Source organism: Phascolarctos cinereus, unplaced genomic scaffold (genome assembly GCF_003287225.1).
Source record: "Phascolarctos cinereus isolate Bilbo 61053 unplaced genomic scaffold, phaCin_HiC Scaffold_3;HRSCAF=262, whole genome shotgun sequence".
Taxonomy (NCBI): Eukaryota; Metazoa; Chordata; class Mammalia; order Diprotodontia; family Phascolarctidae; genus Phascolarctos; species Phascolarctos cinereus.
In genome coordinates, this window is record NW_027555736.1 from 236,316,779 (window position 1) to 236,329,164 (window position 12,386).

The window sequence follows — 12,386 nt, forward strand, 5'->3', positions numbered from 1 at the left end:
TAATATGGATAAATTTATTTTTCTTCTTTGAAGACAATATGTGGAAGCTGAATTCCCAAAGACCGGAATATGCCTGGAATCTGACTTTTAGGTAAAAGTTAATGTTAGGAGAAAAATTTAAGCTATGAATCTAAAGGAAAAAGTATTTTAAAATTTTCTTTTAATAGAAGTAATTTATCAAATGGAATATGAATGGAGAAATGAAATAAAAAAACAAGTTTAGGGAATTTGTTTATTGAGCAAGGATGTTTACATGTCTAAAATTTAAGTACTGTGGGTTTTTCTGTCACTATCTTTATAATGGACATAATAAAAATATCGCACAGAACTCAAACATGGAAAATATAGCTAACAAAATATTTAAACAAGCATACATTTTACATCTTTAAAACGAACTGAAACATACAAAATAACTTTGAAGCACATCTATGATTTGAAGTCTTAAAATGACATCTAATGTTTTATTTAATAACTAAAAGTGTTTACAAATTGACACAGTATACAAACATTTTTTAAGTGGCCATTAAAGCCAATGCTTTAAAATTGTTGGCTTTAAGTAACAGAGGTATCATTTGAATTCATATCAAAGCTTTCTAAAATGTCAATAGTACATTTATGTGCCTTTTTCTAGTATCCAAAACTTGCCGTGGCTCTCTCTTTGCTAAGAAACAGAACTATACAGCTGTTTAAAGTTGCCAGTTTTCCAGAATGATTTCATAAAATCTGGCATACTTTATATTTCCCTTGCTTACCTTGATAATACTGTGCTAAGAACAAATGAAGACAAACCAGTAAATACTGACTTGCTTTATATCTATCCCCAGGGTCTAGAAAGTTCAAGAATTTGGGTAAGGACAACTGAATATTAAGAAATAACAGATTTTTCAGAAGATAACCTATTTCTAAAAATAGAAAAGAGAAGCCTGTGGTTGTGTTAAAGGATGTTAGCATAAGTTGAATATTGAAGACGTTCTATTCCTTAAAGACTAGGAACAGAATACAGAGATTAGTAAAAGAAACAGGCCAATATAGAATGTTTTCTTACTGCTCAATTAAGCAGAGCCAATTGCTCAGCTACAGTCTAAATTTCCACTTGGTGGCAAAGCTATCCTAAGTATTTTAATCTACTATCACTACATTAGGTTGGCTCAATCACTTGCCTACAACAGGAATCCATTTCAGAAATACCTTAAGGAAGGAGAGAGGCAGAAATTGTGGGGTCTGGGCCACCAGTCTTGGTAATGAATTTGTCTGAAAGATTAGTTGGCTGGCTGCACATGAACTTCCAATTCAACTTCAAATGGAGGACAGACTTTCTGAATATTCTTTCATTTTTTAAAGACAGAAATCTTTAAAACAGCACTACTCCTAAAAATGAACATTTTCATGTGTTTAAATTATATCTCATCCTTTTATTTCCCTTATAATTTTAAAATAAAAAAGTAGTCCTTTCTATAAAGATACCCCACCTTATACCTTAGAGTAACAAAATCTAAAATGGGGTGGCTATATATATATATATTTCTTGATAGGACATGTTTAAGATTTATGTACCAAACAAGATATTGTAAACCTTCTTGAGTTAAGCCAAAAGCAAATATATTGTTGAAGGCCCCTGACTAACATCTGTATAAAACAGCTTCACCAATTTAGTTTATTACATCATTTTTAGATTAGTGTTATATCTCAGAAAAATTGCAGAAATTATGCAAAGTAGGATAACATATAAGATGATGGAAAATTACTTATGAACACCTTAAAAGAATTTGGTTAATACCAATTTGATCGGTTGTAGTGAAGAAATCATTAAAAGCGATGAGCAAACGTATTTTGGGTCAGCTTTAAACCTGTGCTAAGCATCATAGTTAAAGTCGCTAAATGGAATCAGATAAAGAACAAACCCTGGTAACGTCTTATTTGCCTTTCCACGTAAATAACTCGCATGGTGAAAACAGTGACAAGAAATTTACAATACAAGGTTTGGCTGAAATCATTAGAGAAAATTGCAAAATGTGACTATCAGTCTCCATTTCCCCCCAATAAAATCTCAAGTTTAAATATGGCTGCCATATTGTTCTGAAAAGTCATTTTCCTGTAAAAATGTGGCTATTCAGTAAGGAATACTCTGTGCTTTCTAAAAATCAAGGCTTGGGCAAAGTACATCAAGTTTCTCTTTCCAACTCAACCTCAGCTGAAGTGCCGAGCCAGGCGGGCAGATCGATAGTCAGCCCGGAGTTGCACAAAGGAGTGAAGTATGTTCTTGTCCAGATTAGCAAGTTGTTCTCCAGAGCAGACCTGCTTTAAATTATCTGGGGCTACTACCAGAAGGTTGCAAAGTGCGTGCAGAGTATCAAAAAGCTGTAATACCAGTGGAATCTGAATTGAGAGAGAAGAAAAAATTATTAAATAGAAGAAATACTAGTTTGATGAGAAGACTGAAAAACTATTTGCAATTACTTACCCCTCATAAGAAAGTTACCCATTAGGGTTTTGTTTGTGGCAAATGAAAATATTTAAAAGCAACTCAAACTTCATAATGCAAAGATTTCTAAATAAGTTTTAATTCCTTGCAAAGACTTACAATTTCTATCAACCATAATCACTCACAGAAATATTTCTACTGAATAGGGCCAGTTATGATTAAATGTGCCCTTTCACTGACTAAAGGGAAATATGAATTGAAAAAAATTTAGTTGAAAACTTTATAAGAAAATGATTTTAAAATTTACTGTAAAGAAATTAAGACAGGGAAAAAAATAAAGAAAAAAATTAATTAAATTATGGAATTTTTTCTGATGCATAATACATATTGCATGTCAGTCATGCATGCAGCATGGGCATATGGACCTGAAAAAAGGGCTAGGCCTACAGAAACCAAGTATTCAAACAAAATATTCAGAAAATATGAACCAAAAGACTCACGGTCTGCTTCTTTAAGGCCATGATACCCACTGTAATGAAATTTATCTCACTAACAACATGCATTATAATGATCAGAGAAAATACCATAGGCTAATAAAAATTTTGTTGGGCTGATACATTTTGGGAACCTGTTTACAAGGTTTAGTCGCTGTGCTTACCTTGAAGTCTTTGGCACATTTCCTGTATTCAGCCACATCACAAATTGCTAACATGCCACCCATACAACTATAGGAATATTGTTGAAGATGTTCATAAATAAGTCGATGAAAACGTACTCCAAATTCCATCAAAACTGTGTCCACATTCTTCCCATCCATGGAATTCCTTATCTTTTCCACTTGCTTCCTGACATAACCACAGACTTTAACACATGCCTGAAAAAATTTTGTACAATTATAATATGGAAACGTCTATCAGACCAATTTTAAAAAAAACACAGGCTCTAATTTCAAAGAACAGAAGACAATTTTGTAGCATAACAATATTTTAAAAATACATATTATCTTTCAAAAATATCAGAGCATTTGTCAAAAGTATTTCAAAGTACCTTTAATCGTTAACAAAACTATAATTAACATCACTCACATTAGTGTACTGAATCAGAACATTATTTTCATCTTCTGGTTTAAAGTCAGTCTTCTTTTGTTCTGCAGTCAAGATATGCTTCATCTGTCCAATCATACAATTCAATGTCCTTCAAAGTTGAAAAAAAATACGTTTGAGTTTTTAATTATTAAGGTTCCTCACCATATTAAAACAATTTTAATTTGAATTAGATAATTCCACAAAGTTAAATTATCTCTGCTTTATTATTTGCTTGCTTTAGAATAGAGAAAAAGTCATTTGCACAATGTTTTAAGACAACTGTCACATAATTCAGAAAACCATCACTACAGAAGTGGAAAGAATTAAGCAGAAAGGATTAAAATATTTCTAAATAGCGAACAATTCATTCCCTCTTTTTCAAAGTTAGAACTTCCCTGCCCTTGTTCACTTAACTTATTCATGAAAAGAAAATCGTTTTATTTCAATTTTTGCTGATAAAATCATCCTAAAATGTCTACTTTTCAGTCTTAATAAGTACAGTTTAGTAGCTATAGAATAATTAAATCTCTCTCTGATTTCCTGTGATTTATTTCTCACCTCTTAGTGAAGTGATAAAACCAAATTCAATTAATGAGGATTCTGATTGATTGAAATTTAACTGTAACAATAAAACATGAAATGAAAGTGTTTGGTAAGGAAAAAAAAATACACTGTGAAACAGTACAGATCAGTGGAAAGAGAGTATAAAACCAGGATCTAATTCCAGCTCTGCAATTAACAAGTGATCTTGGTTAAGTCACATAACCTAACAGGGTCTCAGTTTTTTTTGTCTGTAAAATGAAGTCAAACTAGACGAGACTTTAAACTTTAAATGTCTGTGAGTCTATATAGTCAGATATTCAAATGGGATGGGGCAGGCAGAAAGTACTGATATTTAATATAAAGGTAATTAAAATGATGAAAGAGACAAATCCTCCTAATGTAAAGAGTCTTAGAAATGAATAATGTAAATTACAATGAAGCATCGTCAGGCCATAAGTTATTTTTTGAAGAGAAAAGAATATTTACTTGGGAGACGTAAGGAAAGATAAGGCACAAGAAAATCTGGCTGATCACGTAGCACTTGCATAAAAAGAATGTCAGCTGATCAGGTCAATATCAATCAACAGAGTGACACAGGCTGTACTAATGAACTACAATGTCCAAAACATGCCGTATTTTATGTCTGATTGTAAGAATCACATTTTAGGAGGGACGCTGACTAAAAGACACTGATCCTGTATATGAGCACCCTGACCACCACTTGGAGACAGATCCACTTCAACAGACAGCAGCTCAGACATCTTAGTTTTTTTTAATGTAAACAGCACAAAAGCAGGGAATTGAAAAGTATGCACACACAAAACAGTACACAGGAAACCAAAACAATTAACATGCTGGAGAATAATACCTATAGAGGAAGCCTGTAAAGAAGTAGTATTACTTACAGAGAAAGATGGTTGGGAAGTAACTTAATAAAGTTTTTTACATATGTAGGAAAAATTGTTATACAAAAGATAACTAAAGCCTGGTCTCTTAGTCAGAAGAGGAAAGGTCTTCAGTTGTTTGTTACATGAGAGCTTTAGTTTAGACCACAGAATAAATCTGGCAGGGATAACTCCAAACTGGAAGGGTTTACCGTGTCCTAGCTTCTCTTAGATTTGTTATGGTCCAATTTAAAATCATTAGATTGAACTAGATCATTCATACTGGTTCTTCTAAGCCAAAATTCTGTCAAACTAATGCGGTCTATTTGTCCTAAGCCTATTTTCTTACTTCTTTTCTTTGATGCCAGATGTTATGTGGTATAAAAGAGACCACAAGTCTGAAATTTAGTTTGGAGCTTATTTTTGTTCTCTCCTCTCCCCTCCCTCCCAATCACCAAATACACAAGAGGCTTTCAAGGAATTCATTTTACTGTTTGTTCAAAATACATAGGAAAAAAAATCCTGGAAATTTAAATTACAAATTAAATTATCTTTTTAAAATGCTGTAGAGGAGTTTTTTGGTTTTGGGGGCTTTTCTGAAGGGGAGAAGAGGATGTTCTCAGAGGCATACCTCAGAATTAGCCTTTTACTAGGAAATAAAAGATAAAGAGCTTTTACCCGCAATTATGTTAAAAACGAATTCTTGACAATTTCCTCAAATTAAAAATAAATATTGACACCTTATGCAAATAACAAACAACAGTTCAAGAGTAAAAAAAAAAGTCAATACAACTTGCCTATCAATACCAGTATCCAGTTTCATCTCCATTTGTTCAATTATGTCTTTTTTCTTCTGAAGGCATTCAGATAACTTAGGAGAAGAGCTATTAAATATTTAAGAAAAAAAATTCAATGTTATTACTTATTTGAAAAATCAAAAATCTTGCTTTTTAAAAATAGTCTAGTCTTGCCCCCAAGAAGCAACCAAACAGTAAGTAAACGCAATGAATATTCTTTCCTATTCACCAAATCATAGCATTTACAGAGAGACTACGGCTATATGCAAGGCTCGATACAACTCAATAACAGTAAATGAATATGAAATGAAATGAATATGAAAGTATCTAATTTTCAAGAAAATATCACTCAAGTGGCCTTCAAAACTGAGGCACAATCATTCGAAGGGCAGTGGACTGGTGCATGCTGGGCATAAGTAAGATGAAACAATCCAAAGAAGGAAGCAGGTAAGAGAAACAATGTAGTATCACCAGAGAAATGCATGACAGGAAAAATAAAAGAGCCAGTAACATAATAAATATCACATATGGAGTCCTCTAGCCAGCTTACAATGCTATAATGGTATCTACACAATGTCAAGAAGGCTGGAGAAAAGCTTCTAGGACACTGGATGGACTCCATGGGATAGATTTTTGGGAAACCACAGGAAAGTCTCATGCAATGAAAATGCATACAAGGGTTATGATCTCTATTACTGAAGAGAATAAATATCTACACTGATCTATATAAATAAGATTGCACATTCATTATCGAAGTAATTTTAAAATACCAGAATGATTTGGTTTGGTTTCACTCCTAAGAGAATTAATTCTTGAAACAAAAAATCATGCTTTACTATTCAAAAATCAAAGGAAATCACTAAGTTAAACGAGACTAAGAGGATGACAGTATAATCTTGCTAGCTTATGGCATCAGAAGCTGAATTCAGTTTGGGGAAGAAAAAAGATTTGCCAGTTATATTTCCCTTCTGAGTCACCTACATACACATCACATCTCATCAAAATCTTATGGGAGTATGTATGTATGTGGAGGGGAGGGTATGTTTATTAGGCCCAATGGTTTAAACAAGTCTTATCACAGGAAGAAAAACTCTCTTTAGTGGTAAACACTAGGAGGGATTTTTTTAGAATGTGATCCTGAAACTATCAGTGGTACAGTCTTTGAAATGTTAATTGACAGTATAACTTACAGTACACTACTTCTCATAAGATATCTATACCTTGATAGCTATATAAATATATGATGTTCTGATAAAACATAATTGAAAAATCAATCTCCTGTTTAGTGCCAAATCAAAATTAATACTATCTCCCTCTCCCCCATCTTTATTGCATCAATAGAGACACATAGGAGATGCAAGATGCAACCCTAGAATGACCTGAACCATTAAAAAGTGTGTCATAAATACAGCACTTAAAATCTACTCATTAGATAAATCATGTATTCTAATATTACAGAGAAGAGCTAGCTCATTTACTGGTGGCACTATTCAGGAAAGCATCATAGTAAGGTGGCATCTGGGCCAGGAATTCAAGGATGAGTAGGATTTCAATAAATCTAGAAGCTGGGCTAGATCAACTCCCATGAACTGCCAGGTTCTTTTCAATCTAAGATACTATGATTTATGAAGAAGCAGAAGTTGTTTTTTTTCCCCCCTTTCCAACCTCTCCCCTGTGGGAGATGGGGAATTCCAAGTATAATTAATGGTAGGAATGAAAGCAGTACAGTTTTTGTGGAGTATAACAAGCAGAATACCATGAAAGAAGGCTATTACGGTAGCTTGGAAACAGATTATACAGGGCTCTGAAGGCTAGTCTGGACTCTTATTTATTAAATTATGTGTAAACACTAGATATTTTTGAGCAGTGGAATGATATAAGCAGAGCTTTGCACTGGAAAGATTAAACTGATTAAGGGAGGAAGGATGGTATTGGACAGCAAAGACTGGAGATGTGGATAGAAGTTATGTCACTGTTACAATAACCCAGTTAATTGTAGCAATGGTAACAGCAAAGAAAAGATGGATCCAAGAGTTAAGGGACAAGAATTCACTATGAATTGTATGTAAGGAAGAGAGATGGAGGGAAAAGAGGTGAGAAGAGGAAAAAAGAGGTAAAGGAAGAAAGGGAATTTACTTGATCCTTGTAACTTCTTGGTGGGGTGGGGTAGAATTATCCCAATTTTATACATGAGGTTTAAAGAGTGTAAATAACTTGCTCATAATCAGATACTAAGTGGTAGAGTTAGGACTCAAACCCAGGTCTTCTGACTCTAAGCGTAGTACTCTCTCTTCCAAAGTATAATGCCTCTCAGCTAAAATACCTCAAAAAATACCACTGAATAAGCATTTATCAAGTGGCTACCATATGCCAAGCACTTAGGATACAAAATCAAGAACATAAAAATCCCTATACTCAAGGAGTTTACATTCTATAGGGAAAAACAACACGTATACATAAGTAGATACAAACTATATACAAAGTAAATATAAGGCAATTTTAGAAGAGAGAGGAGAGAAAGGTAAAGGGCAGAGGAAGGAATGAGGTCATTGCAGGCATGGGGGAAGTTAGGGGAGAAGGAAGACTGTGTAAAGGCATGAAGATGAGAGACAGACTATTGTCTAAGAAGATCCGCCATACTGACGAGAAATAGCAAACAGGCCAGTTTGACAGGACTGCAGAGTAGGTGAAGGGGAGTGATACATAATATGCCTAGAAAGGTAAACTAGAACTATGTTATGAAGGTTGCTAAATGCCAAACAAAGGGTTTGTATTTGATCATGGAAGCAACAGGGGGCCACACAGCCAAACTTGTGTTTCAGATATATTAATCTAATGGACTGGACAGATGAACACTTTGCGGCAGAGAAAACAATTAGGAGGTTATTATAACAGTCCATATAAGAGGTGACAAGAGCTTGAACTAGGGCAGTGTCAGTCTGAGTAGAGAGAAGCAAGTACACATGACAGATGTTATGGAGATAAAAGTGACAAGATTTGTCAAGTGACTGGAAATGGGAAGTGAAGAAGACTGAGCTGAGGGTCAATCAAGAACATTTATTAACTGCCTACTATGTACCAGATATTGTGCATAGAAATAAAAAACAGAAGAAAAAAACTACTCTCAAGGATCTTATATTTAAATGAGACAGGCAGCAAGCATTTAAGTATATAAAGATAAAATAAATACAAGGACATAATAAACAGTTGAGGGGAATCAGGAAATGCTTTAGCTGCCTCTTGATGGAAGAGAGGAATTCCCTAAGGTAGAGGTGAGTAGGTGGTGCATTTCAGGCATGGGGGAGGTGGATAGTCAGTTCAAAGAGAGAAGGGAGATGGAGAAAAGAGATTTGGGACGGCAGCCTGAGAGAACAGTAGGATCTAATGGAGGTTTTTTAAGGAAGGGGAGACTTGGGAATGTCTGAAAATAGTAGAGAAGGAACCAATCTATAGAGAGAGTTCGAAGACTAAAGATAGAAGAGATGTTTGAGGGGCAATTCGCTATAGGAGATGTTGTCAAGGGAATATACAGAGGGACTGATCTGGGCAAATAGAAGGGTCACATCATCAGAGTCTGCAGGACATAAGCAAAGAATAGGGGACAAAATTTTTTTTTGTTTTTTGGCTTTTTTTAGGCAATTGGGGTTAAGTGACTTGCCCAAGGTCACACAGCTAGTAAATGTCAAGTGTTGGGTCTGAGGCTGGATTTGAACTCAGGTCCTCCTGACTTCAGGGCTGGTGCTCTATCCACTGCACCACCTAGCTGCCCCAGGGGACAAAAATTTTTTGAGATGAAGAGATGGGTAGAAGAGGGAACTCAAATCAAATGGTCTAGATTTTCTCAGTAAAATAGTGAAGGTCCTCAGTTAAGAAGTGGAAAAAAGGGGAGTGAGGAAGACTTGGGGAGAAGAGGTTTGAAAGAGCTCCTATGAAGAGTGATAAGAAACCAATCAGAGAGGAATAAAAGATTCCTTTGCTGCCATGAGGGCCAGGTGAAGACAGTTAACATAAATTATGAACCCAGTCAAAAGGGTTTTGTAACTTCTTCCAGCTCCATTCAGCAGAAGATGATAGGAGTAATTCAAGGCTTGGTTTTGGCAACTGAAGAACAGCAATAGGAAAAAGAAGTGAGTAACTCAAGAGTAGAGGATAGTGTGTAGTTGAAATGGTTAACTACAGGATATAGAGGGTTTCCTAAAAGCCTCAGTAAAATTTTAAGGTTTAGTAGTTTAAAACTTCATTAAGACTTTTGTCTTGTACAGTAAGACGCTGGGATTATGAATGTGGTCACGGGAAGAATGCAGTACCCTTAATGGGAATAATAAAATTAGGAAGAGTGGGAGGTTTTAGAGGAAATGAATTCTGTTTTAGATATACTGAATTTGAAATTCCTTTAGGTCATTTAGTTGAAAACGTCCTTTAGGAAGGTGATGATAGCATCTGACAATATGAGAGAGTAGCTTAGATGTGAGGCTATAGCTCAGCATATGGATCTGCACTCACAGGATCAAGATACAGAGCCGGCCACTTCTTCTGTGTAGAAATAATTCAACCTACCGGAGCTGACAGTATGAATTAAAAGATTTGACTGACCTTATCAGTGGCATAAGGTGATCATTAAATTGCTTGTCAAAAAGGTGAAAAATAGTGTTGGCCTGTTGCACAACATCCAAAAAGTAGAGATTTGCATTTTTAGAATCTGAAGAAGGAATTCCTAAAATGCAAGTGAATGTATATTAAAATCAGCTATTAAGTAAAATTAATACCTTGCACCATTATAAATGTATCTGGTTAGTCAGCTGATCAACAAATATGTATTAGACAGCTACAATTTTAAGTAGAAAGAATAATAAATCATCCTTTTTTAAGATAATACAGAAAGCAACATTAAAATTAAGATCATTAATCATTTCATAACAAGACATTTCAGATTAAACTTACACTAATGATTTTTAAATTACACAATTTTGATTATTTTATAATTCTTAAAAACAGATTTTGGCATACTGCATCATCTAAGTAAAAATATAGATGCTATATATATAAAAATGTCTAGTATTTCTAATACTTTTATTTACTACTATGCACACATGAAGACAAGATATTTTACTTACCAACAAGTCCTGTTTCCAAGGCATAATCAATATGCTCAATACACAAAAATTCCACAAGAACAGTAAAAATTCTAAAGGCATTCCTTGGCAAATCAGATGGGTCAGAAAGCTTTTAAAAACAAAAACAATATCCACATCAGCTTAAAAAGAAATTAATTCATTTAACATTTACTGGACAGATAAAGCATTACGGGGCTTAAATATATATAGATTACATTTCACAAAAATAAGAAAAGAGTAAAATTAAACATATATAAACAACTGAAATCACATAATAAAATGAAAATATAAAGCATTACGGGGCTTAAATATATATAGATTACATTTCACAAAAATAAGAAAAGAGTAAAATTAAACATATATAAACAACTGAAATCACATAATAAAATGAAAATAAATTTCAAAACCAGAAACGATTCCCACCATAACACACATGCTGTCTCTGTGATGCTCCAAATCTATATTGCCCTAGAATGAATGGCTATAACTTTCCTGACTTGGATCAGGTCATCCTGGAAAGGCCAAAATAAACTCAAGTATATGACCAGCAACAATGGTTTTTTACTGCTTGTCTAGCTACTTCAAACACCCAACGACAGGAAGAACTACAGGTGCCACAGGATAAACGTGACTGACCATTATAATCCTTTAATGCGAGATAAGGATCTTGGGCAGTCAGAAGAGTTGTCATAAATGAATTTCTCTTTATCCTTTTTCGAACCTATTTGTTTCCCACCTATACAAACCTCCAGAATAGTGGGCTTCCTATTATTAATATATTACACATTACGTTCATTTGGTCGGTGAGTCTCAAAGTGTAAACCACTCCTTACCCCCACCCACTCAGTATTTGGGGATTTGGTGAAAAGGTTTATGTTTACCTTAAGATTTCGGGCCTTTGCCTTTCTAGAATATGAATTCTAATCCAGAATTAGACACCTGTGACTTAAATATCAATCAACAAGTATTTATTAAGCACCTATTATATGCAAAGTGCTATGCTAAGCAGACGAAAATGGAAGTACAAAAAAAAGAAACAATTCCTTCTCATAAGAGGTTTACATTTAATGAAGGAAGCAAGAAGTACATATATAAACATAGGATAAACATAAAGTAAGTACAAACATACAGAAAGTATTTAAATGTATGGTATTTGGGAGAGAAAAGGCACTAGCAGTTCAGAGGGAAACCCAAAAATGTTTCACACCAAAGATCGTGCCTAAGTTAAAGGAAGATAGAGACCCTATGAAGTTGATATGAGGAGAGACCTCACTCCAGGCAGAAGGGACAGCCAATGCAAAGGCATGGAGTTGGGACACAGGATGTTATGGGTGAAGAACAGAGAGAAGGCCAATATCAAAAAGGATGAAAATACTACATGATTTCATGTCCTCGATTCTAACCAAAATTAAAGGTTAATCTTCTTTATGACAAAAGGAATTTTTATGTTCACTCATATCTTGATTTCATACTAAATTCAAACATTTATTAAATTCTTTTTAAAAATTTTATTGCATTCTGAACTTAAGAAATAAAATAAA

At 34.2% G+C, this 12,386-nt stretch overlaps 1 protein-coding gene across 1 annotated transcript in view; it reads right to left on the minus strand.

Annotated features, from left to right (window-relative positions):
- Nucleotides 1-218: 218 nt before the first annotated feature.
- Nucleotides 219-12,386, minus strand: part of EXOC5 (exocyst complex component 5) — a 62,950-nt gene continuing 50,782 nt past the window's right edge. Inside the window, exons 13-18 of the mRNA XM_020986453.2 lie at nucleotides 10,846-10,954; nucleotides 10,325-10,445; nucleotides 5,732-5,818; nucleotides 3,508-3,616; nucleotides 3,081-3,296; nucleotides 219-2,376 (exon numbers count right to left, since the gene is read on the minus strand). Of these exons, the coding sequence (XP_020842112.1) occupies nucleotides 2,188-2,376; nucleotides 3,081-3,296; nucleotides 3,508-3,616; nucleotides 5,732-5,818; nucleotides 10,325-10,445; nucleotides 10,846-10,954 (831 nt within the window). The 3' untranslated portion in view covers nucleotides 219-2,187. The remainder of the gene's footprint in view (nucleotides 2,377-3,080; nucleotides 3,297-3,507; nucleotides 3,617-5,731; nucleotides 5,819-10,324; nucleotides 10,446-10,845; nucleotides 10,955-12,386) is intronic.